The 26,891-nt window shown below is 45.5% G+C and overlaps 1 protein-coding gene across 2 annotated transcripts in view; it reads left to right on the forward strand.

Moving 5' to 3' along the window:
• PRKG1 (protein kinase cGMP-dependent 1) overlaps window positions 1-26,891 on the forward strand; it is a 380,420-nt gene that overhangs the window by 233,663 nt on the left and 119,866 nt on the right. For both annotated transcript variants that reach the window (XM_021537071.2, XM_021537070.2), the window contains exon 4: window positions 5,968-6,073. In XM_021537071.2, the coding sequence (XP_021392746.1) occupies window positions 5,968-6,073 (106 nt within the window). The remainder of the gene's footprint in view (window positions 1-5,967; window positions 6,074-26,891) is intronic.

A 26,891-nucleotide genomic window follows, 5' to 3' on the forward strand; every position in this document is an offset into this window, starting at 1 on the left:
TGTGTACTTCAGCTTCACCAGTCTTACAATCCCAGAATAATTCATGCCACTGCTTTATTTTATATTATTTAGTCCAAAACTCCTTCATTTCTCTTCATGTCCTTTTGCTCAGCAGAATCATTCTGCTCCTAACATCCTCTAAAAAGAGATCTTTCACATTGCTTGACACCCAGACAGCTCCAGTTTGCCTTTCCCTTTCTATTTCAGCATTTTAGGGACCATCACTTCAGAGCACATTTTAATTTTGTCCCATCCAAAGCCCAAGGGAGCAGCTCGAAGCTGCAGCAGCAAAATAAATTCAAGTTATGCAGTTGAACTAGAAAAGAAATAAAAGCTATAAAGCAGCTCTAAAAGCAGCAGAGGTGACATCTTCCCTTTGGAAACCCTGGAGCTGAGTGCCCAGGATGCTGCTGCAGGAGTGGCTGCATGGGAGGGGGGGATCCCCTCAGCTCCTGCAGCAAAGTCCTGGTGCTGGGACCTGTAGGGATGTTTGGGATCCTGCACTGGGATGTTTGGGATTGGTTATGGAGGGAAAACAACCTGCACTTTTTAATTGCCTTTTGAGTGTTGTTCTTCCTGTTCCCTTTTTAATGGTCCCCCACATCAACTTCTTCATTTATCAACATCTTCTCTTCCAACCCAGGGCTCTGTTAAGATCCCTTCTTTAATTGGGAATATTAATTTTCCTTGGGATAGGAGCTCCTGTAGGCAACGAGCTAGAACTGATTTGTGATCTCTTTTATATGTGAATTTATTACTTTCCCCATTCCCCTTTCCTGGCATGCCAGCGAGCTGATTTGTCCCGGGCTGAATTTCCACCTTCCAGGAGAGATTTGTCTTGTTTTCCTCTTTTTCTTCCCCAAGTAACTGGAGACATTTCCTCTCATCCCATCTCACATTCAGTGAAGTAAATGAGTTCTTTAATTTGAGACTTCTGACCTGCCTTTGGCTTTCCATTAATTTTTTTGGCTTTCCAATAATCTCCCCTCGCACACGTCCCTCTCCATCACACTCCAATAGGATTTGGGAGTATTTCTTGTGGCCTCCAGCTTGTTCTTTCTGAATTATTTCAGCTTTCAGTGTGCAGGAGTGGAGAAGATTTCTGTGGTAGTTTGGGAGCTCGTGCTCTTACCAGGGTTAATTAAAAACCTGGGCAAACCTCTGTGTCGTAAGAATGTGAGAAGAGCAGATTTGGGAGGAATAAGAGGTGACAGGGAAAGGTTATGTAAAACAGCTCGAAAAGAGCAAATCAGGGTGGGTAATTAGCAGGGGTTGTAGTACAAGTGGTTTGAAATTCCAAGGAAAATACCTGCTGTAATTGAGCACTTCCTTAATTAATCCCTGCCAGCACTTCTCATTAAGGCTGAGGAGCTGGGAGGCTGCAGGAGAGGATGGAGAGATCTGGGGGAGGCAGCAAAGATTGGGAATGATGTTAGAGGAAAACAAACACCAGGAAAACATCAGGGGCCTTCAGTTGATCAAATCACCCAGGGTGAGGTTATTCCTGAATAATTCATGGGGAGTTTTTTTGTGACATGTTGGGACAGGAGATTGAATTACTCCAAGGGAAATCCTAGGATCCTACACAGCACCTGCTCCAGCTGATTGTGCTTAGCCCTGGCTGATCAATGTTGTCAGATCTGTTTAATCCTGTTAAATTCAATAATTTCAGGTGACTTTTTAATACTCTGTTTAATTTATATTTATATTTAATACTCCAGGTGGTTTTGTTCAAGAGCAGAAATTGGTAATAACAATTTTCCTTGCTCTTCTCTGATCTTCTTCAGGCAGGTGTTGTTCCTAAGCAAACCTTACACACTTCCTTGGAATTTTGGGCTTCCTGGAGCTGACTGGAGTGAAAGCAGAGCTCCCACATCCTTCCTGCCTCCTTTCCTCCTCACAAAACCTGCATTTGTCATTTGTCACCTCAGAGACCAGGGATTGAACAGCAGCCCAAACTTTCCAGGCATGGAATGGCCTTGGACACTCCCAGGGATCCAGGGGCAGCCCCAGCTGCTCTGGGAAATCCATTCCAGGGCCTGCCCACCCTCCCAGGGAGCAATTCCTTCCCAAAATCCCATCTAACCCCACCCTCTGGCACTGGGAGGTTTTCTCTGTCTCTGCCTTTAATTTATCCTCAGCCAAATTAAAATGACTCCTTCACTGTCAAAACCTCCCTGGGGAAAAATGGGAAAGCACCTCCTGGAAATTGGGATAGCAGGATGGAGTCATCCGTGTCCCAGTGCTCTTGTTAGAAACTTGGGACACAAACATCTGGGAATAAAGGAATTTATTCCTGCTCCAGCCCTTGGATGCATCCTGGCCATCACTCCATGCTGTATTCTGGAGCCTCCCTCGTGATTCCAGAGTGTTTGGTGGGATAAAGCAATTCCATGTGCTCCTCCTGTTCAGTTAAATGTGCTTTTAGCATCATTTCATACCTGAAACAGGAGGGACCAGAAACAGCTGGAAAGGGCTGTGTTTTCCCCCCATGGTAATTTCCACAATATTCCCTGCAAAACCCAACCCAGGTGGGAGGATGGTTAAATAGAAGTAGAAATTTGATGCTTTTTCTGCCAAAAAAAGCCCTGAGGACACACAGAGTTGCAGCTGTTTCTTTGCCTGAGGGCAGATAAACAAACAATTTTTGGGATAAAATAGCCCAAAAGCCAAAGTGAGCTGATGAATTCTAGCTTGGGGTGCAAAGGAATAATAATTTTTAGGTCTGGTAATGCTGCCAGCAGCACTTGGGCTGAGGGTGATACACTTGGTGATCTTTGAAAAAATTTGGGAAGGCTTCAACGAGCACATAAAAAACTTGGGAAGATGTTTAAAGAATGCAGGGCCATGTGAATATTGCATTTCATTTGGGAAATAATGGCCCTGCTGGCTGCTCTGATTTCAAGGATTTTTTAATATTTGGGACTTCCCCACCTACCTAACATAAAATATATAATATTAAATAATATAAACAGCATTTAGGTTGCTCTTCTGGAAATATTTAACTTAAAACTTTGCATTTCCCCCCTTATTTCACTGCCTCTGCATGTGAGAAAGGGAAAAAAGCAGCTGATGATCTTCACCCACTGGATCCACAAGAAGAAACGAAGCAAAACAGCCCAAATTTGGTCCTTTGGCAGGCTGGGGGTGTGATGGAAGTATTGAAACTAAAGAGAATTAAGGCCTGGAGAGGTTAAATAATGAATGATCCCTGTTATTTAGAGATTTAGGGCTGTTCAGCCTGGAGAAGAGAAGGCTCTGGACATGGGTGAACCAGCTGGGACATATCCCAGGCTTTGGGCTGGATCTGCACCCCTCTCTTCACCCCTTTCAATTTGGATATATTTTCATGGGTTCCCAGGTAAATAAATAGGAAGAAAAGTTTGAAAATAGTTCTTTTTGGAAAAAAAATTTGAAATTGTTTATTGAGCTTTTAAATTTGCTTTAATCAGGCATGTTGATGGCAAGAGGAGTTTGATTAATTTACTGAAATCATTGATTTAGATCATTTCAGTCAGCTTCAATCAGAAATTAGGGCTTAACCACGGCAAGAATTTCAAATTTAAACTTTAATGATAACATCTCCAACCCCACACAGTTCTGACCCAGGAAATCCTGATACTTTTCCCCCAGCCTTTCCCTGTTTCTCCATCAGCATTTGCTTTGTCTTCAGCCTTGAACCACAGCAGAAATCTGTCAGAAATCACAATTCCCATCAATCTGTTGTTTCAACGTGCAGTTCAAATATTCTGCAGTGCCCAATCCCCTCACCTGGAGAGCTCCTACAGCTGCAGCCATAAAGAAATCACAGGTTTGGGCACCCCTGCCCAAACTCCTGGGGGTTTTTGGATGAGCAGAGATTTTGTTGTATGCTGTTCCAAAGACCAAACAGAGCCCCAGCTGTGGCGTTTTTTTGGGAAAAAAAAAGTGTAAAAGAGGCAATAAACTTAAATTGTAGCAAAACAGCTCTGATTGCAGGATGATGTTTCAGATTATTGAGAAAGGAAACTCCTGTTCCATCTGCTTCCGTCGTTTTGTTTCTTATATTCCTTCCTGGCTGTGCCTCCTGCAGTCAGGGAATGGGATATTTTATATTATTTTACTTCCAGCATCCAACACAGGCTCTGTGGAGAGGGATGGGCCAGGGAATCTCTGTCTGTGTCTGTTCTGATTCCCAGTGGATGTTGAATTTGTGGGACATATCCCAAAGATATATTTTTCATCTCAGGGTGCTCCTATTTGAAGACTTTAAAGGCATCAAATCCCACAGAATTCCTCCTGTTTCTTCAGCCTGACAGGGCTTCCAGCACAACAGGAGATGCTGCTCATGCTGATTCTAAGGGTCCTACTGACATTTAAATCTCTACCCTGATTAGCCTTTAGTAGAGCAGCTGTTTGTCATTAAGGCAGGAGTAACGAGAATATAAGGTGTGATTAGTGGTTTAATTAATACAGAAGTGTATTGTCTGCATTTCACTGACTTCCTGGGCTCCATGGACTTTGAGGGGGGCTGGTATGTGAATTTAGTGTAGAATATGACATATTAAAGATATAGGTATATATGTATGTAATATATAAATATATATATATATAAAGATATACAGCATATATATCCTATATATAGGGTATCCTAAATATACAGGATTTTATTAAAATATACAGGATAGAACAGTGTGTTATGGATGTAAAATGAGAGTGGCACCTCTCCACAATTCCTGATGGGGGGGTCGGGCTCTGCTGCCAGGGAACAACAGGGACAGGACAAGGGGAAACAGCCTCAAGCTGGGCCAGGGGAGGCTCAGCTGGGACAGCAGCAGGAATTTCTCCATGGAAAGGCTGCTCAGGCCTTGGCAGGGCTGCCCAGGGAGCTTTGGGGTGCCCATCCCTGGAGGTGTGGCTTTGATTATAAAATTAAAAATGCTTCTCCAAGAGAAGCTTCTGTGTGGAAAACCAGAAGAGGTTATAAGGGCTGTTCTGCCGTGCAATTCAAGAAGAAATCTTTGAGTTTGCACTTTGAAGGTTTTCTATCTTGCAAATGCAGTTAGGGATAAAAACTCATTAAGGAGGAGGTTTGGGAACTGAAGGACCAGCAAATCAAAGCCCATTCATTTTGTGGATTTTATCAGTGAGAGTATTTGTAAATATTTTGCTGAAAGTCTCTTTGCTTCGTGCTGTTTCCCGCAGTCAAATGGGGGTATGGGGATGGAATTGATTGCATTTACTGTCTGAAAAAAAGAAATTAATACGAGTGTAGAGATCTCTGGAATAGTTTTAATCAAGCTGTTTCTCTAAGGAGAAGCCCTGTTATAAACTGGATATACTCAAGCATTTGTGGTTAATGCAAATGTCTAAGGCACAGCTGGGATGAAAACTGGACCTTTTGGGTTTCTACTCTCTATGCACTGCTTTTCCCTTTTTTTTACCATGGAATTTTGCCCCTGGAGAATAGGATGTGATGTTTGGTGAGTGACTCAGAAGTGTTGGAATTCAGCAGGGACCCCAAAAGTAAAGTTGGAAAAGAATGGCTCAAAACCTCCCCAGCTGGGAGGTGTTCAATTACCAGGGTGTAACAGGGCTTGGGTCTGGAGATTTCCTCGAGGAATCTGGGAGTAGGATGAAACCTCAATAGATTTTGCACTAAAATAATGGATAATATACTAAAACTGTCCCAAAATCACTCAGGTTGTGATGAACTGACCCCAAATCCTTGCTCACCTTTGGCCTTCCTAGATTTCTCCTCCTCTCCCAGCTGCTTTCAGGCCACCTTTCCAAAACCTCACATCCACCTTCAGGATTTTCCCAATCCTTTCAGTGCATGCTTTCATGTCCAGCAGCTGAATTTCCTGGTTTGCAGCGTTCCCCACTCCCCTGCTTCCTCACCAATGACATCGTTTTCCTCTGCAGTTCACAACAGGAATTTGGACATTTTTTGCTAATCACATTTTCCCCTTGTCTTGTTTTTTCCAGCTCTCGTAAATGTGAAACTTTGGGCTATTGATCGGCAATGTTTTCAAACAATAATGATGAGGACTGGCCTCATCAAGCATACTGAGTATATGGAATTTTTGAAAAGGTATGGCACTTGTTTATTTATCCAAAAATCCCATGAAACTGCCGTCCTCTCTTGCCTTTTTTTTTTTTTTTTGTCTTTTTGTGAGTGCAGTATTTGATTTGTTTCCTTCTCATCTCTTTTGGTTTTAATGATTATGATGATGATGATTTTTATTTGCTGTTTGCCCATCCTCCTGAGAGGAGGGGGAGCTTTGCTGTGGGGGAAGTTTCATTCCTGTTGTGAGTTATTCATTGGCAAAGAGTCCCAGAGCTGAGGGGTGAGAGACAAGCTTTCATATGAGTCATTCAAAGTGTGTCAGAAAAGACACTAAAAACACCCTTTGAAAAGAAAAATCTGGGGTTTAAACTGGTTCAGATACATTCAGGGCATGCTCTTCTGCTTCTGGAAATAAAATGGGAGTTTTCAGGAAAGAAGATCTTTAGGCTGCTATAAAATGCAGCTTAGATGAGTAACATAAACATAAAGACAGAAAAACAAATCTTTCACTCATTCAATTTTATTTTCCCAAAGGTTTCTTCAGAGATTTAAGGTTTGGAGAGGACAGTAATGAATAATTCTGGTTATTTGGAGAGCTGGGGGTATTCAGCAGGAGAAGAGGAGGCTCCAGGAAGAGCTCAGAGCCCCTTGCAGAGCCCAAAGGGGCTCCAGGAGAGCTGGAGAGGGACTGGGGACAAGGGATGGAGGGACAGGACACAGGGAATGGCTCCCAGTGCCAGAGGGCAGGGATGGATGGGATATTGGGAATTAGGAATTGTTCCCTGGGAGGGTGGGCAGGCCCTGGCACAGGGTGCCCAGAGCAGCTGTGGCTGCCCCTGGATCCCTGGCAGTGCCCAAGGCCAGGCTGGACAGGGCTGGGAGCAGCCTGGGATAGTGGGAGGTGTCCCTGCCATGGCAGGGGTGGCACTGGGTGGGCTTTAGGGTCCCTTCCCATCCAAACATTCCATGATTTCATGAAATCCAGTGCCACAGTGTAAGGAACAGATTGTGTTTCATGTCACCAAAATGATCCCAAAGGGAAGGAAATGTTAGGAATTGTAGGGAAGGGGAGGCCCAGGCCACTCTGCCATGCCAGTGCTACTCAGACATTACTAAGCTGTTACTACACCAGGCTTGTCCCACTTGGTATTGGGAAGAAAGTGACTCAGGGAAAAGGAAATAATAATAACAACAACAATCATATTATTATTAATGACAATTAATAATTCCATTACTAATAAAATATTAGATTATACAAGTAGATATTATTTTAAGATGTAGATTATATACCATGTGTAATAGAAAAAAAAAATGTAAAATGTAACATCTGTGTGATTCATAGTATCTTTTAGGTTGGAAAATCCCCCTAAGTTCATTGAGTCCAGCCATTCCCCCAGCACTGCCAAGGCCACCACTGACCATGTCCCCAAGTGCCACATCCACATGGCTTTAAATCCCTGCCAGGAATGGGGACTCCACCACCCCCTGGGCAGCTGTGCCAGTGCCTGACCACCCTTTCCAGGAGGAATTTTCCTCAGTATCCCATCTAAAGCTCCCCTGGGCCAGCCTGAGGTTGTTCCCTGGGAGCAGGGGGTGAGCAGTCTGATCTGCAGAGAACCAGGAGGGTGATCCCATGGGAGTGATGCTCTGGGGTGAGTTTGGCTCATCCCAGAACAGCTCAGCCAGAGCCAGGCTCAGGGAATGAACGCAAGCTGATATTTGATCTGGGAGTGAGTCCTGCCCAAGTCACTCCTTGGCTCATCCCGGCCTCTCCTTGTGGGCTGGAATTCCACTGGGCTCATTGCAGGCAGGAATGGAAACACTCCTGGGAAAGAATGAAACTCAGGTACGTGAGGTGAGGGATTCCCTGGAGAGGTTTGGGAGCTCCACGGGGATGTCCCACAGCTGGAAAAGCCTGGCTGAGCTTTTTCCAGCTGTTGATGATTATCAACAGCCCAGCTCAGGAGAGGAAACAGAACCTGCTGCTGTGTTTGAGGGGTTTAAAACCATTCCAGCATTACAAAGCCTTTCAAGAAACCTGGGAATGGCTGTGGGATCAGCTCTGGGGTGGGAGCTGCTGGAGCAAGTCCCATGCTCACGTTAAGCTGTTAAGCTCTGAGCTTTAATAGAGATTTTCCAGAAGATTGTCAAGATTAATTTGGATTCAAGTCCTGCAGAGCCTGCCCAGCTTTAATTTTAAAGCAAATAATGTGAGGAGGAAACCAAGCAGTGTTTCCTCACTCTGTGGCTGTGCTGCTTGAACACAACCTGTGGCTCATTAGAAAGGCCTAAGGCAAGCAAATAAATATTTTTTAAAATCTTACAGTTCCAATTTAGGAAAAGGATTTCTTCCACTTGAAGCACCTGTAGGAAGGTCCTTAAAAAAATGTTACTTCCCATTGGGTCTTCCACTTGGGCTCTGGGCATCTTTAGCTGTCTCAAGCTCAGTTTAAATCCCATACAGAACATGAAACGCTAATTTTTAGATCCCATTTGTTACATTAAATATTCATTTTAAAATCCCATTTTCTACATTAAATGCTTATTTTTAAACATGCTTTCCTTCAAAATGTTTGTTATGAAAACCAGGATAAATCCTGAAAAGAAGTTGATTGTTGACTTTATTCTTTGCTTTTAGGGGGTTTGGGCTTTTTTTTCCTTTTCTATATTAATGCATGAATGCAAACACTCCTGTTAAGAAATAAAAAGAATAAAAAATAAGGGTTTGAATGGTGGCTGCCCACAGAAAAGTCAATGAGGTTGGACAGGATTTTTTCCTGCTGATATTAATCTAAAAAGTCCCTCTCTAATTGTGCCATTATCCCAATAACAGAATTATCATTGTCTCCAACAACAGATTTTCACGTGGGAGCAAAGCACAGCAGAAATTAAACTTCTGGGGGTGAAATGAGGCTGTTCATTTAGTTATTTTGTTTAATTCTCATTTATCCTGCTGACGATAAGTGCAGCTGGATTTCCAGGGCTCCCTGGGAATGTCACCCCAATGGCATTGTGGGTTTGCTGGGGTTTTCCCCAGCAGGAGCAACCCGCTGGCACGGGGCAGCTGCTGCTCCTTAGGGCCACCCTTGAGTGTCAATCCTTTCTTCTGAAAGCCAGGAGAAAACCATAAAGCCAGGAAAAATCCATTTCCTGGGTAAGAAATCCAGGAGTGCCTTCCCAACGTGTCCTGGGCTGGAACTCTGTATCCCACCTTGCTCCAAGGAGTCGTGCACTAAGAAAAGTTGGGATAATTCCCTGATTGACATAAAGCAACTCTTCTGGAGCAAGCAGCAAGTGGATAGCCTTTTTCTGAGGAATATAATTTTTCTAAGGAATCAGTCCATGCCTCCCTTCCCAAAATCAGCAGATGATCCTTGATGGGACAAAAGCCACCCTAATTCTGTGGCAGCGCCTGCTCTGAGGTAAGGCTGGAAAAGCCAGCTGGTTTTTGATCCCTGTGGGTACCTGTGTCTGGGTTTGAAAGACAAGTGTCTGCTAAGGAAGGCAGGAGCCTCTCTTGAAATAGAAAATGTCAATCCCCTCCCTCCAAATTATTGTAATTTGAAATTAAGGGGCTCTCAGGTAAAGATATAGGAATAGCAGTTCTTTACTAGGAAAATTAAAAACACAAATGCAATAGTAAAAAAAAAAAAAAAAAAAAAAAAAAAAAAGAAATCAAACACTGTCAGAGTGAGAATAGGACCTGTGTGTCAGGGAGGTGGCACAGTCCCATCCCAGGGTGGCTCAGCCCTCCTGCACTGCCAGCTGTGCTTCTGCTGGAGTAGGATCCTGCACAAGGGGGGAGTTTTCCTCTGGAGCTCCAGGGCTGGGGGAGATGGGCCTGGGCTCCTCTGGGAATGCAGGGGGGAAGAAAGCTGCTCCTCTGGGAATGCAGGGGGAAGGAAGCTGCTCCTCTGGGAATGCAGTGGGATAAAGCTGCTCCTCTGGGAATGCAGTGGGGAAGAAAGCTGCTCCTCTGGGAATGCAGGGGGAAGGAAGCTGCTCCTCTGGGAATTCAGGGGGCAAAGGCTGCTGTGCTGCTCCATGTCTCAGATTATATCCAGGTAGGAATGTTTGGCTCCTCCCCCTGGGCAGAGCATCTCCTCATGGGATGATGGAATTTTCTCAGCCATGCAGGGACACTCACTGGCCATAAACAGAAGATAATTAATAATTAATGACCCATGAACAGCAGATATCTCCTGGAGGGGGATTGGTTGTGGGAGAGAGAAAAAAAAACCTGTCCCACCTGATTTTAACACCTGCCCATGAACAGAAGACATCTCCCAGAGTTATGAGGGATGAGTCATGGAAAAGATAAATACCACCCCACCTGGTAATAGAATACAAACTTTTGGTCACATCTTGCATTGCAACCTAAGACAACCTGCAACATGAATCAGAGCAGTGACTCCCTTGGAAATTCAGATTTTTTGGTAGCTCAATATGTGACTAAATCAATGTTAGGTCAAGGCAGATCATAGAGCAACCAGCAGTGAAAAGTGAAATGTAATTTAGTGTTGTAGATTTAGTAACTCCTGATGGTACAGGAGGTTTTTGTTGAATTCATCTCTAGTTTTCAGCCCAAATTGTGTTTTTTGTGTGTAATTGAATATTTTTGTCCTTCCTCAAGTGCAGTGAGGTCACGGCTGTGCTAAATGCCTCTGTGCCTCTCACTGCAATAGTCACTGTTTCAGGCTGTCAATGATTTCTTTCTCAAGCCAGTCCTAAAAATCATTCAGTTTAATTAAAATCAGAATATTTCAGTTAAGGAAACTACTATTTACCAAATAAATTTGTCCAGGGAATAAAAGTTAAGGCGGGGGGGGGGGAAGCGGGAACCTTGTGCTTTCTCCTGCTAAACATAAAAGCTTTAAGGCCAGAACACCTTGAAAGACTAAATAATGCAATTTTTTTATTCCCAAAAAAGGCTTCATAAATGAAAAAAACTTCCTTCAGTTAGAAGAGGCTGCAGGTTCTGGAATGTGTTGTAAATTTGAGTTCCTCCAAGGCCTTGGAAGCAGCCAGGAGAGCTGGTGAGGGATGTTTGGTGTCACCTTGGGGGCAGGATCGAGTTTTTGGGGTGGATACTGGGGGGAAGTTCCCACTTACACACACAGCCTTGAATCCCAGGAATGAAAAAATTCCTTGGGCAGGCAGGGAAAGGATTCCAGGGAGGCTGGATGTGAGAAGCTGCAGAGGGTGGGGATACCCACAGGAGCTCTCTGGACATCCTGGGGTCATCCATAAAGTGTGAGCGCAGCCTGCCTTCCAGATTTGGTGGGATTTCAGTCCCCTGCATGGAAAGGAAGCTCTGGGAATGGCATCACCTCTTGTCTGCATGGTGTATTTGGTTTTCACCATGTGATTTGAAATCCAGGCTGTGCTGGGGACATTGAGGGCATGGCCAGGGAAGCAGCTGAGCAGGAGGAGCCGGATTTGCTGTTCCACGGTGCACGGGCAGGCGCTGGAGCAGAACTGAAAGGATGCTCCATGGGATCAAGCTGTCCATTCCTCCCGCCCTTTAACAGGAAAAATTGTCTTTCTTGTCTTGTGGAGAAGGCCAGGCTCAGGTTTTTTGTGAAATGCTTTTTGTATTGAATTTTTTCAATAGCCACAGTTTAGTCTCTAACCCCTTGTGAATGCTGCGGATGGGTAGGAGGGGGCTGGTGCAGGTAATAGGGGTTAAATACTGACCATACACATTCTAAACTATGGAAATCCTTCTTGGAGGCAATGCAGCACAGGGAAAAGGAGGCAGAAGGGTCAGGTACCTGTTGATTCAGGGCATGATGGAAGGGGAGGATTAATTCCCTCAGTTCTGGTGTCTGCTGGGTTTGAAATGTTGGTTAATGCACACTGGAGTAAGTCAGTATCTCATTTTAATACTGCTGGTTCATAGAATTCAAGAATGGGTTGGGTTGGAAGGCACATTGAAGATCGACACATCCCACCCCTGCCCATGTCAGGGACACCTTCCACTGTCCCAGGCTGCTCCAAGCCCTGTCCAGCCTGGCCTTGGGCACTGCCAGGGATCCAGGGGCACCACAGCTGCTCTGGGCACCCTGTGCCAGGGTCTCTCCACCCTCCCAGGAAAAAAATTCCTTCCTCACATCCAATCCAAGCCACCCCCCTTTGCACAGAGCTGTTCCTTTGCACAGTGGAGGGACAACCTTGGTGTGACCCCATGGGAAGTGCTGCATTGTCACATTCTGCAGGATCTGCACTTGGACACCAAATCATTTACCCTGGGCAGGTCACAGGCAGTGGCTTCACTCCCCCTGCATCTGTGGGGTCTCAGGTTGGGTGGGTTCAACCCCTGCCAGGAGGGGACAGCCAGGGGAGGTCGGGCTCTGCTGCCAGGGAACAGGGACAGGACAAGGGGAAACGGCCTCAAGCTGGGCCAGGGGAGGCTCAGCTGGGACAGCAGCAGGAATTTCTCCATGGAAAGGCTGCTCAGGCCTTGGCAGGGCTGCCCAGGGAGCTTTGGAGTGCCCATCCCTGGAGGTGTCCCAGGAAGGGCTGGAGGTGGCACTCAGTGCTCTGGGCACAGCTGGGACTCCATGGGCTGGCAGGGATTTGCCAGCCTAAATCATTCTGTGATTTTGTGAGGCAATTTTGGGCTGTGCAGCAATGCTGAATTGCCACCTGCAGTGGGAAGGAGGTAGTTGCAGGGACCAGGGGGTGCAGCCCTGGATGCCCTGGGGAATAAGTCCTGGATCCCTGAGGATTTTGCAGTGTTTACCCTGCTGCTTCAGTTTTTGTTTTCTTTTTCCTTTCATTCACTCAGAGTTTACTTAATGAGGTAAACTCTAATTTGCTGGCGAGATTGCTGTGCTCTGTGAGCAGATGTCTTTATGTTTCTGAGGAGAACAAAACCACACATGTCCTTTTCCCCCTTTTGATTCTGTCAGTGAGGAAAAAGCACCCTCAGAGACTCACTTGTGATCTCCAGCGGCACCAGGCCTGGTTTGAGTTTAACTTGCTGCCTTCTATTTTTAGATTATTCTATTGTACTGGTTCTACTTAGAATTTGAAAAGATGATGCCAGGAATTATATCTTGGACTTTTTCTCCTGGTTTACTCGTTATTTCTGTTTTCCGAATTATTTTTTTTCTTTTTTTTTTTAAGGATGAGTACTGTATTTTTGGTGGTTTTTTTTTTGTTTGTTTGTTTTTTTGTTTGTTTGTTTGTTTTTTTTGCCGTCAGTTATTCATTCTGCCCACAATGAGAATTACATTTTTTAACACCTGCAGAGTGGGATCTCAGGTACAGATGGATCAACAGGGTGAAATCACTGGTAAACCAAGAGTTCTGTGGTTTTCTCCTGATGCAAACAGGCCCAGAATCCAACCCACAGTGGTGCTTTGGAGCCTTCAGGGGTGGTTCCATCCCACATCCTGCCTGTTCAGGGAAAGAAAACTCCTTTTGTCGGGAATTTTGCATCAAATCAAGCCCAGTCCTGGCTCATGGCCCGGGAATTCTGAGCTCCAGGGCAAGGCAGGCTGTGACAGGACTTCAGATTGTGTTTTCTTCAGCTCCAGCTCTTCACAGCTCAGTGCAGAACATTAGGCACAACTGGAGATTTATTGAGGTGTTAGGGTTTGTTTGAAGTCATTCATCCTTTCCAAATTATCATTTGGGATTGAAATATTGATGGCTGTGCATAGCAAGGGGATTTTTTTGTGTCGCTGACTAAAATGTAGAGAGAGTGGAGCGATGGAAGGGATTGGAGTGAGAGACTGGGGCTTTTTGCTGCCAGAATTAAAGTAGATGCCATTATTAATTATTTTAATCCCATTTTAGAGTGACTTGGAACACAGGGCTCTGAAAGATGGTGTGATCCCCGAGTCAGGATCTGCAGCTACGCCATGCATGGCTTCCTTGAGGTTTTCCTCAGGAGGTGATGCCTGGTGAAGGCTGAGCTAGAACAGAGCCAGACAAAATTAAAGAATAAAGGAGGGATTTATTAAAAGGATCTCCTTAATGGATCCACCCTGTGCAGCACAAGAGCCCAGCCAGGGCTGCACCCAAGATGAACCAAAATGGTCACAAAATGCGCAAGTGCTCACGGGGCTCTCCCTGGGATCAGTTCTGCTCCATTTGCACTTTGGAGTTAATTATCTAATTACAGTTTTAGCCCATGTAGTCCCATCCTGCTTGTTTTTCTCTCACCAGTTCACACTGTTTGTGCTCTTGGGCCTGAGATTTGGATCATTTTTTGTTGGTCCCCAGCTAGAGAAGGAATTGTTTTGTCTCCCTGCTCTGTGAAGAGAGCTCACCATCCCTAATGTGAAGCTCAGACCTGCACACTAAAGCAGCACAGAATCTGAAAACTATAAAAGCTAAACCTGAGGTATCATTAACCCAAAATAGTGAGGCAAGACTTGTTTGGGTGTCATTTTGCTGATTTGGGTGAGAATCTCTGGTGCTGTGACCTATCAGCTCTAGGAAATGTTCAGGGCAGTTATTCACTCCCTTCTTGGGGCAGAGGAGTGAGGAACAGCCATAATTGTTATTTAAGTATTAAAAACAAGGAATTGTGGTGAATTGTAAAGGATGAGACATCTGGAGGGTGGAATACAACAGGTTTTACTCCTTAATTTATAAACTAATCCTGGAACAGTTGGAACATATCAAGTGGTTTGATGTTCATCCCTGTCCCTCTCTGGTCTGACTGCACATGTCCCCAAATTGCTGTGCTCCCCCCACAAAGTCCCTCAGGGCATCACCAGGGTGCATGAAGAGCTGAAGGACCTTCAGTTTCTGCTCAGTGATCACGATTGGATTAGAAATCATTCCTCAATGGATTGGAAATCAAGGCAGAAGCATAAGCACAGGCTTAGGACTTACTGCACCTGACTCCCTCAGCCTCAGCAAAGGATGCTCACCTTAAGCAGGATCAACAAGATTTGATAGTCTGGGTCTATTCCTTAACCTTCTTTTTGAAATTTCCCCTGACCCATTAAACTCCACTTCCTCTGGCCTTCAGAGGTGTTTTGGGAGCCCTTGGAGAGCATGCAGCCATTTGATAATCACAGATATTTCAGAGCTTGTCCTCGTGCCTGACACTTCTCATAAAAAGCCATTTATTCCCCTATCCAGCCTGTTATCACCCAGACAGTGCCTATTCTTGTGTCCATTTTCTTGCTCAGATAACAAATAGATCCCTCCCAAAGCAGCTGACAATCTCCTTTCTTCAAAGGAAAAGGATTTCAGCAGGGCCAGGAGTCTGCTTGGAAATATTTTGCTTTTTGATCAGGCCAAGTAAGGAACTCTTCCTACAGGGGCAGAAATGCAGCTGGGGGCTTCCAAACTCCGTTTCCTTTTGCCTGGCTCACCATCACATTGGCTCCTGTGTGATAAGAGGATTATTGTCTTTATCATTAGAATGATTTTTTAAATGAGGGAGGAACCTGAGTGTTTCTTGACAGGTTAGAGGCTGAAGTTCAGCTTCTCTATCGTGTTTTTCCATTTCTTCTAAGAAGAATTCCTGAATTTCCCTGCAGTGTCCTGGATTGCATCTTATTAGCCATGGAAGTCCACGGGAGGAGAAGTGCTCCTGTGGGAATGTTGGGTCTGCCAGGGTCAGAGAGGCCTTTGGGTGGTGTTTGATGGGATTTATTCTCCTTGCAAAACTGTTCATTGTCTTGGGTTTATGATGGAAAACCAGCTGAGGTCTCTGGTATAATACTACAGAGATTTACAAAGGAAACGGGGCTAAAATACGTTAAAATCCATGTTGTGTTAGGGAGGGAAAGTCACAGAAAAAGGGCCTTTTTCTGCACAGCTGGTGGAAAAGTTTGAGCACAGCCTAATTACGAGGAGGACGTCTCGGGCTTCGTGTTTGAAAACTCTGTCTCTAAACTGCCTTTGGAGCCTAATGAAAACTGAAGCCTGCCTGCAAATCCACAATGCCAAGCAAAGCCTTCCAGAGGAGCGTTAATTTGGTGGAAAATGCAGCTTTGGGGCTGAATAAATCACTGACAGGCTGTTTCAGAATTGAACATTTCATCTCTCTGGGTGCTGGATTCCTCACAGGATGGAGAGGCTCTGAGGAAGAGGCCAGAGCAGAGGGTGGGGTTGGTTTGGGGTCAGACAAGCTGGGGGCACTGCTGCCTGCAGCAGCACTTGGAAGCTGAGGATGGATGCATGGATGATTAAATGGGCTGGAATTTGGCAGGGCTGGCAGGCCTGGAGAGGGGTAATGAATGGCTTTGATGTTGAATTGGGAAAAGCAGAGGGTGGGGGGGTTGATGTGAGGCAGATGCTCCACATCTCCTGTCACACAGCTCAAGGCCACACCTCGAGGGCTCTGTCCAGTTCTGGGCTCCTCAGCTCCCTCCTGGAGTTCCAGCCCCTTCCCCAGCTCTGTTCCCTTCCCTGGGCACCCTCCAGCCCTTTGTCATGAGGAGCCCAAAATTAAACTTCCAATGGATGCACTTGAGGACCTCACAGTGCTGACAGGGCTCACAGTGAATGTTGAATGTTTGATGAGTTTCTCAGCTGTCCCTTCTAGCTGAGAATTCCTGCCTATCATGACAGCATTCCCAAAATCTCCAAGCCTCAGGTTTGAGTGGAGGTAGAAAACCTCAGATCCCAGCAGGAATGGCAGTGTCCATAAATACTCAGTGGGTAACTTGGAGTCCTCCCATTTTCCTGAAGGATTCATTGAAGTTTCAATGTGCTGTGAAGCTCTTTAAGGTTTCCTAAGTGGGTTTTTAGTACAAAGACCCAGCACTTGGCACATCCAGAGCTCCAGCCTTGTTGAGAACAGCCTCTGCCATGGCTGCTTTCTCCTGGCACCAATTCCCAGAGAGTTCAGGAACGCTTTGGGTTCTGTTAGAAAGGGGGATTTAGAAACACAGCACCAAAATGAATTCCCTGGCCTCAAACACGAGTGGAAATTCAACTGTCATGGCTGGGGAAGAGGGGAAAACTCAGGATAACTGGAATTGTGCCCTCACAGTAATGGAGTGCTTGGGTGGTGGCAATTCTTTTAAGAAATAAGTGACCGTGGGATAAGAGAAACTCACAGGCCATGGTCACCTTCCTGTCATGGGCTCAGTAAAAAACACCATGGCAAAAGCCAAGGCAAGGTGTGATCTAATTGGTGATAATTGGCTGGAAATCAGAAAGCTCCAGTGCAGATTTGATACTGTCACTTAAATCCACTTAGATGAGGAAGAGGTGGGGTTTTCTCCCTGCTGGAAAAGGCTGGGACATAAAAAAAAAAAAAAATCTTTTTTTTTTTTTTTTTTTAATTTATTTTATTATGACAAAGCATTGTGAAAAATGCATTACAATAAGAACAGAAATTTCATCGGGGTCTGGTGAGCTGTCACTTTAGTTAACTCTTAACAAACACAGAGCCCTTGGGATGTATGTTGGGATGAGCATGGTGTGATCCTGGTGTGCTCATTAGAATCCTCTGGGGAGGGAGACGTGGCCAAGCCTCTGTTTGTTCAGGAAAAACCAAAATAGCACAGGCTGGCACTGAGGAGCTTTGGAGTAAAGGGAATTATTACTTCCCCTGCAGAGAGAGTGTAAAATGAATGAGTTCATCCAGACCCTTCTGGCTGAGGGATTTTAGTGTTTGTCAGTGATCTGGGTGAAACAGTTGCTGAGTGCAGCCAAATCACGTTCTGTGTACAAACAAAAACAAAAAATCCCCAAATCAAGAGGGAAAATAGGGACAGTCTTTGGATCCACCTATTTGCAGCGCAGGACTTGGGAGCACATCTGCACTGTGAAGTGTGTGAGAGGCTGAAGGCCAAGCCAAGTAAAGATCTGGGCACAATTCCAAATGAAAAGCTCATTAACTCCAGCTCTGTGTTGCCTTGACCTCTGGGATGTGTGTGAGGACACCCTGGGTGCTCCTTGGCAGGGAACTGGGAGCTAATTTTGGCCTTGACATTACAAAATGATGCTGCTGGAGATGAAGCTCCAGCTCAGGAAAAGCCAGTTGGGATGCAATGTGAGGTGTGAGGGAAATATTGTGGCAATATTTCCTTACATTCACGGAATAACAGCCATGATTCATGAGGAAATGGGATAGCTCCTGTATTTAGGTTGTGCTTGGGTTGGATCTCTGCAGAATGTGCAGGCTGGAGGATGTATAAATGTGGGATTAATGCAGTGAGTTGGTGTATATACAATTTATATCCTGTGTGTTGCTGTCTTGGAATTATTTGTTTCACATGCCTGCAGCTTGGTGAGCTCATCAATGGCTCATCTGGCAGGTAAAGCAAGAAATTTGGCTTAAATGAGTATTTTAAATGATTCCTAAGGTGGTTTAGGGAGCTCTTCCTCTTTCTTTGCTCAGAGTGGCAGGTTCTTTCCTGTTTCTTTCCTGGAGAAAACCTCTACAACCATCTGTAATTACTGGTGGAGCAAAGGGAGGGTGTCAGATCATTCCTTATTGAGTTGTTTCCCTCTCAGAGTTGAATTATCACTGCTTTTAGTTCTCTCTTAATCTCACTGGGTTTATCTCTGTGTGGTGTCAGAGTTACACCCAGGTGGATGAGAGCAGTGAGGACGTGCTGGATGTGTTTTTTTGGGGATGATGGATGCAGGTGGCTCCTCCAGCTTGTCCTCCTCCCTGGCCAGCTGCTAGGGTGGCTTTTGTATCCCTTTGTGATTCGCATCATTCCCAATATTCCACCTGGCCTCTGGAATTTGAGACAAGGTGAGCAGTAAGTGAAGGTGATGGGGTTTATTCTCCTCCTTAAATAAAGCTGGGCATGCAATTGGACTTGGATTTTAAGAGGTGAAAAATCCCCAGTTTGCAGTTTGTTCTGGCACAGAGCAGTAGCCTTTACCAGAAGAAACTCCATGGGGAATGTCATAAAGGTGGAATTTACATCTGGTTCATCCAAAAGCTGTCATTTCCACACCAAAACCAACCCATATTTGAATTAAAACTCATCAAGAGTTGCTCAGGAAAGTCAGGAATATTTGTTTCAATATTTGTTATAAGAGTCGTGCAGTTTTGACCATTCCAAAGCTACTCTTGGGTGCTCCCACAGTTTGCCAGGTGGATTTGTTTGGAAGATAAATTGGGTAAATTCTTGTTTCTGTGCTTGAAGATTAGAAATGTTTCTGTATGTGCACATCTCCAATCATCTCTCCTGATTGAAGTTCACATCCTTTACCTGGTAATTGTTGTGTTTTGTCTCAGCAGAGCCCAGGAAAGATGAGGCACAAAGCCTTTAATGTAATTACAGAGAGCTGTTAAATGTGCATCTCATTATGTGGAATGTCTGGAGGCCTGGCATGCTGCCTTCCCCACACAAGCAGTGCTTCCCCCTCGTGAAGATGCAGAAATATTGATCTAAAGATAGGCAATAATTAGCACAAAATAAGATGTTACAGGAAGTAGCCCCTGGCACTGTTGGTAGGGGATCTTGTTCAGAAGTTGTTGTTGAGCATGAAAAATCCCTGCTGAGTAAAAGAAACTGATTTGATCACTAAATGCTCACAGATTATGAATTTGGAAAATTGATTATTTACTCTTTTGTGCCCCTAACTCCCAGTGACTCTGGTTGTGTCACAGAGAATTCTCAATGATGGGAGCCACCGTGCCTGGGGCAGGAATTCGGTTCAGGAGCTGAGCAGGACAAGGGAAAGGCCTTTAATCATTGCCATCTTCCCCTTTATTGAATGGGAAGAGTTAAATTTGTGCTGATTTGAGGAAAACAGAGAATATGGCTCCTCTTTGGGAGCTTCCAACTGAACTGAAACTAGGAGGAAGTGCAGGAGCCTTCACTGAAGTGGAGTGGAGCTCTGCCCCTTTTCCCATTTGTTTTGAGCAAAAAATTAGGGACTTGTGTCTGGGAGTTCAAAATCAAGTTCTTTTCTTGAGCTACCCTGAACCTGCTGCTCAGGGTGGAATGGCTGGAATCCCTGGCAGTGCCCAAGGCCAGGTTGGACAGGGCTTGGAGCAGCCTGGGACAGTGGAAGGTGTCCCTGCCCATGGAAGGGGTGGCACTGGATGGGATTTGAGGTCCCTTCCAACCCAAACCATTCCTTGGATTTCTGATTCCATGACCAAGGCTGGACCCCAGGACTGTGGCAACCAAAGTCAGTCAATTCTGAGGTGGGAAGAGGAGGAATTTGTAATAGTCCCCTCCTATGAAAAATTAATCAGTGTGAGAAAAAGATGGATTTTAATTTCTGCATCTAGACTCAATTTGGAGAAGCCTCCTAGGAATCTGGAGAGGAGTTAATGACTCACAATGTGCTTAATTACCTGTAAAGTTACTTTGTGCTGAGCAGACAGAAAGTAAGAGTTGGGCAGAGTGTGATAAAAGTTCTTTAATCAAAACAAAGATGAAAGAGGAGGGGAGGAAGCACTGTGGTACTACAGGTGTCAATGACAAGTCCAGAAAAAAGGTGGGCTTGTATAGAATCATAGAATTCCAGGAAGAAGTTAGTTGGAAAGGCCTTAAAGCCCACCCAGTGCCACCCTGCCATGGCAGGGACACCTTCCACTGTCCCAGGCTGTTCCAAGCCCCAAAGTCCAACCTGGCCTTGGGCACTGCCAGGGATCCAGGGGCAGCCACAGCTGCTCTGGGCACCCTGTGCCAGGGCCTGCCCACCCTCCCAGGGAGCAATTCCTAATTCCCAATATCCCATCCAGCCCTGCCCTCTGGCACTGGGAAGCCTTTAGAAGGTAAAGGACAAAGGTAGCAGCTTGCCTTGGCTGGGTTTTCCAAGGACACCTGTGCATGGTGAAGTCAGGGATGAGTTTCTGGGTCATAAATAAGTGTGGAAGTTCTGTCCTGAGTGGGAAGAAATTTAAAATGCTCATAAATGCTCATCAGAAAAGGAGTCACGTGGATAATGTGGGTGCCTGGGTAGGATCACCAGCATGGAATGGTGGCTTTGGTTATTTATTTCAGGGAGTTAATTCTGCTTTTGCACAGGAGCCACACTGTTGTTAATACTGGTGCAAATCTTTTGAAGCAAGCTTTAGTCATGCTACTAATGGGAGCATTTTCTCTTCAGCACCTTTGAAAGTTCTCTAAATGGTGCCATTTGTGCTCTGATATCTTAATGTTTTTATGTCCTGGCAGAGACTGGTTTGGCTTTCCTGCATCGAGTCCATTTTCACATCATAATGATCATTTTATGCATTTGTCCTCTCCTTGCATGGGATGAATTTTTAATGTGCAGGCAGAGGGTGACATTTTTATGGCTTTTACGGGCATCAGGAATGCATTTTAAATTCAATTATGCACTGTCTCTGGAAATACCACACAAGTGACTTGCCAATAAATACATCTCGTGGATTACTGGAAACTAACGGGGACAGTAATCACTGGAGTGACTTCACTGGGCCAATTTTTGTTACTCCAAAAAAATACAGGTTAATGCATATTAGGAGGAATATTTCAAGCTTCATATAGACAATGATAAACCAGTATAATTATTTCTGGAAGGAGATGAAAAGAGTTTCTGCAGCTCAATGGAGACAAAACTCACTGGTGCCCCAGCAGCTCGATTTGCAATTAGAAATCAGTGTTTTAAAGGGTAGGGGAAGTCAGAAAAGGGCATTCCATGCACTGAACATGAGCTCAGAGAACTCACAGGATTTGTGCTGTGGAATTGAGCTGGAGATGAAGACAAATCAGGCTTAGGCTGAAGTGTCCTCAGAGGGATGGTAAAAAAATCCTGAAGTTGTTAATAATTGAGCAAATTCCAGCTGACCTGCCGTGAATCACTGTTCTGTTAAGCTGCTGACAAGGAGGGGGAGCGGAACCAGCTGGCCAGAGCACACCAGGAATCAATCAGAATCTGGTTTAACAAGAAAAATCCAAACCACTGGAAAACTGGGAAGATAAAATTCAAAGCAAATTGGGATCTGTGAGCGCAGCACACACATCCCTAGGCATGGGATTTGTAATGCTTTGTGGGGACACAAAGGGTGGTGTTGAAAATAAAACAATGCCACTTGAAACAAGTAAATTAGAGTGTAAGTCCTTATCCAGAGGAGCTAAATGCAGGAGGAATTTTGTTCCAGGGCTTGGAATAACGGAGTGGTTCATGGAGCTGATCCCACCACCCCAGAGAAATCTGGAGGGAGAGATGCCCTGTCCAGCACAGCCTCTACTCCTCTGCAGCTGTAGGATGGGAGATGTCAGCAGCTCCTGGATCCTCTGAGGAAACCAGTGTTGCAATCTGGATTTTTCTGTTCAGGCTAATGGGATTCACCCTTCCAAACAACACCAGGAATCCAGGACCTTGTGTTCCAACGTGTTGTAGTTTGCAGGTTAAACTGATGTTTCAGTAAATCCCAATCCTTCACAAAGTGTTCCCAGCACTGTCTCCATGAGGTTTGAGGTCTAAGGGACAATGGATAAGGGTCAGTGTCCCCGAGCCTCTGAGCTCCACTGCAGCCCCCACTGAATTTGGATTGGAGAAAGGTAAAAGCACCTCTTGATAAGAAAATATCCAGCCCTGTGTCCTTGGCTCTCTCATGGACAGAGCTCTGCCCCACTTGGTGCTGTTCCAGTCCTTTCCTTGTTGCTGGAAATGGGGGAATGAGACAAAAAACTCAGTTTATGGGATGTCTAAATCCACTGGGCTTTGCCTTCCTTCACGTGTAGATGATCTCTGACACCTGATCTTCCTGCCATGTGGGTAATAACCACTCTGAATCCGTATTAAGTGACAAATGTGTTGTTCCAATGACACTTAATGGGATTTTTGGGGGATGTTATTGGGAACAACCTGGCTGCTGTGTTTTAAATCAATCCTCATGTGCCCACCCTGGTGCTGCTGCCCTGATCTCCGTGCCTGGTCCACAACTGAGCTGTTGAGCACGTCTGGACCATTAAAGGGAATTTTGTTAGACATTAATCACCCCAGAGGAGTAAACTGAGTCGTCTGCAAACATGTGGAATGATCATCAATAAATCAGGAATGACAGGGAACTAGGAATGGATTTATGGAAGTGCTTTCAACACCTGTTGCTGGCTCCTTTTAAAAGTATTTTGATATCTGTCAATGAGTCAGATTTTAATCTGAAGTGTTTCCTTCTAAACACATTGAATGGTGGTTTTAATCAAGATGAAATGTGGCCTTGCATAAATCAATGTACAGAAAATAGAATCTGCAAGACAGTCATAATCGTATCATGATGACCTTTCAATGAAAAAAATGAAATAAAGCTGACTAGCATAAGTTATATTTTAAAATCAGTTTTGATGGGGTGGTGGAGCCACTGTTGGATGAGGATGGGCTCTGGAAATAGCCAAGCTCTTGGATGCTGCTCTGGAAAAAGAGGCAGGGCAGGATATCCTGGGTTACATGGCTCAGGGCAAAAAGCACCAAAACTGGGTTCATTCCTTTTGGATCCATCTTCCCTGTCCTTTCCCTTTCCCTGACCTCCTCATGGGCTAACGTGGGGTCAGGTTTCCCTTCTGTTTGCTTCATGTCTGCCACAGAAACCCTGGAATTCTGTCCTGCCTTCTATTATTTTTCTGTCCAGATATCAACAAGGGAGCCCACAAATATTCCCAACCACTCCTGTTCCAGGATTGTCTTCTTCACTTTTGGAACAGGACAAGAGGAAAAGGTTTGGAGGTTCAGCCACAGACCTTGGGAATGACAGAGCAGGGTGCCAGTGGAATTCCCTTCCTGGGATAACCCCCTCACTGCTGACCTTTTGTCATCTGTTGAACAGCAATTAATTAAACAAATTGGTAGAATTTAGTGGAGCTTTCATGTTGCATTAGAGAAAATAATGGAAAAAAGAAAATGCTGGAGAGAGCAAAATGAAACATCTGTTGAGATTCCAGCAGGGATGGATGGAATGTGTGTTGGATCCAAAGGAAATGTCCCCAGGAATAATTTCTCTCTTATGGCAGGACAGGGGCTGTTCCATGGATCAAGTGAGCCATGGCTGGTCAGTCTCACTGGTGACCACTGACCAGAAGGTCCCTCCCCTTTTCCAAACTGCTTTGGACCTGGAATGTTGCTCTTTCCCCTCATGGATCATCCAAACTAGAGATGCTCCAGTTGGAATCTTGGGTGTCCTGCTCCCAACAGGACTGGGATGAGCCTGGGTGTAGGATCAAGAATTGAGGGTTGGATTTGGGATCACCCACCCCAGATGAGTTGTGCTTGGAGAGAAAGCCAGGACTGGGATGAGCCTGGGTGTAAGATCAAGAATTGAAGGTTGAATTTGGGATCACCAGCTCTAGATAGGCTGAGACAAAGCTAGGACTAGGATAAGCTTGGAGATTGGATCAAGAATCAAAGGGTTGGATTTAGGATCACTGACCCCAGATGAGTTGTGCTGGGAGAAGAAGCTGGGACTGGGATGAGCCTGGATGTAGGATCAAGAATTGAGGGTTGGATTTGGGATCATCAGCCATGGAGAGGAAGCTGAGAGGGTTTGACAGCAGCAGAACAGAATTGTATGGAATTAGTGCAATTGGCTTCCAAGCACAGAGGGTTTTTTTTTTTTGTTTATTTTGCGTTTTTTATTGCCCATTATGCTGCTTGCCTGTCTCTAATATTCCCAAGATTGTTTTCATAAACAATTGTATTTTTGTGCCGTGCGTGGAATCTGTCAGGCTTTATTTGATTATTTCTTCAATACAGCCCAGGCCTCTCGAATATCCTCGACCTTTAATTCATTTTCAGCTGTGGAGGCTTTGCTGTGCATAGGAAATTTTGGTCTCCAAGATGTAGAGGGAGAATCAACAGCGTTGTAAAGTCTGGGATTAAATCATACTTCTCCTTTCTTTAATTCAATAAAGGACTCAGGCTTATCTTGGAGAAAGGGATATCCCACCTATGGCTTTAGAGGTACTTTAAAGGTATTTAAAAGGTATTTATAAATCATGAGGAAGGAGCTTTTGCCCATGGGTTGGGATCATAGAGCTGGGCTGGTTTGGATGTCCAGGGAGTCTCGCTGGGGATCCCTGGGGTTGGCACAGCACTGCCTGTTTGTAGGAAGGTCTCAAATGCCTCTGAGGTGGATTTTCTTGGGGCCAGTCCCAGGATTTCATCTCAGCGTGGTTGTGCTGGGCTCTCACCATGAAAGGAACAAAATTCTTTGGATTTTGGTACCATGTTTTGTGGCTGATTTCTCTGGGGGTAGCTAAGTCATTCTTGGAAGTCTGTTCTCATTGGTGAGCTCAGAAGTGATCCTCAGTTGATCACTCAGAAGGGATTTTCTTTGGAGCTGTCCCTCCGTAAATCATCTCAGGTGTTCCAGCCAGAGTGAGGAGCTCAAAGTTGCTCCCAAACCTCGTGTCTGGGATTTGGGGATGCTGCCAACCACAGGGTCACCCCTGCTATCTCCCAGCCCAGGAATGTGTTGGGCAGAACATCCATGTTTTTAAATTCTTCACATAGTAGCTAACAACAAAAAAGGTAGATATTTAGGTGTTTTAATGTGGCACCCAGATGCTCCAGGCCCTTGCTCAGCTGCTCAGCCTCTGCTGGCCCCACTCCAGGAGCTCCATGTTCCTTTCAGCTCCTTTGCTTTGCCCAGGAGAATGTTGAAAAGCTGGTGATTCAGAGGATGTTAAAAACATTTACAGCTTACCTTCCTTTTGTGTACATGGAATTCTGGAGGCAGCAGATGATGGTGATCTCTGGGATACAGTTCAGTTAATGGGGGTGGTTAAAAGGAGGACGCAGCGTTCTGGCAGCAAACAGGGCTGTGCTTGCAGAGGGTGTCAGTGGCTCCATGAAAAGGAGATGATTATGATGCTGTCAAGTGCAGCAGAGATCTCTTAGACACAAGACTCCTGCCTTCATTCGGTCTTGGATATGATGTAAATACCCAATTTGGAGGAAAGAGAGACAACAGACCATGCATGCAAATGCCACTTGTCCCTTATTTACACTCGCTGCGATTTTGACACATTGACCAGTGTTAAGAATCTCTTTTGAGGCACACTATGAGAATCAGACCCAAAAATCTTTTGTTTTCTACCTTGTGTGAGGTAATGGTCTTTGTTGGACTTCATTCTGGTGCTCCAGGGTTGCAAGACCAGGCTGGGCAGGGCTTGGAGCAGCCTGGGACAGTGGAAGGTGTCCCTGGCCATGGCAGGGGTGGCACTGGATGAGCTGTAAGGTCCCTCCCAACCCAAACCATCCTGGGATTCTGTGGTTCAGTCAAGAAGGAGAAAATTGCCTTGGTGCCCCCACTCAGGGTCTCTCCAGAGGTTGAAGGGTGACATTTCATTTCCCATGAAATATCTTAGACAAAGGGGAAAAAAGCAGGAGAGAAACTCCTTGACAGCAAACTGTTTTGAAGAGGTAATTACAGTGCAAGCCAAAGACAATTTAATTTCAGCTATATTGCAAATGCAGGATCATAAAAATCAGTGTTCAGGGCTATGAGGCTTCGCATGACAGCTTTGGTCTTTAATCACCAGTGTATTTATATCAAACACAGTGTGGCCAGATGGACCAGGGCAGTGATTGTTCCTCTGTGCTGGCCCTGCTGAGGGACCCCAGGGCTGTGTCCAGTCTGGGCCCTGGAGGGGCTGGAGCGTGGCCAGGGCAGGGAAGGGAGCTGGGGAAGGGGCTGGAGCCCCAGGAGCGGCTGAGGGAGCTGGGAAGGGGCTCAGCCTGGAGCAAAGGAGGCTCAGGGGGGACCTTGTGGCTCTGCACAGCTCCTGCCAGGAGGGGACAGCCAGGGGGGGTCGGGCTCTGCTGCCAGGGAACAGGGACAGGACAAGGGGAAACGGCCTCAAGCTGGGCCAGGGGAGGCTCAGCTGGGACAGCAGCAGGAATTTCTCCATGGAAAGGCTGCTCAGGCCTTGGCAGGGTTGTCCAGGGAGCTTTGGGGTGCCCATCCCTGGAGGTGTCCCAG

Source organism: Lonchura striata, chromosome 7, assembly GCF_046129695.1.
Source record: "Lonchura striata isolate bLonStr1 chromosome 7, bLonStr1.mat, whole genome shotgun sequence".
NCBI lineage: Eukaryota > Metazoa > Chordata > Aves > Passeriformes > Estrildidae > Lonchura > Lonchura striata.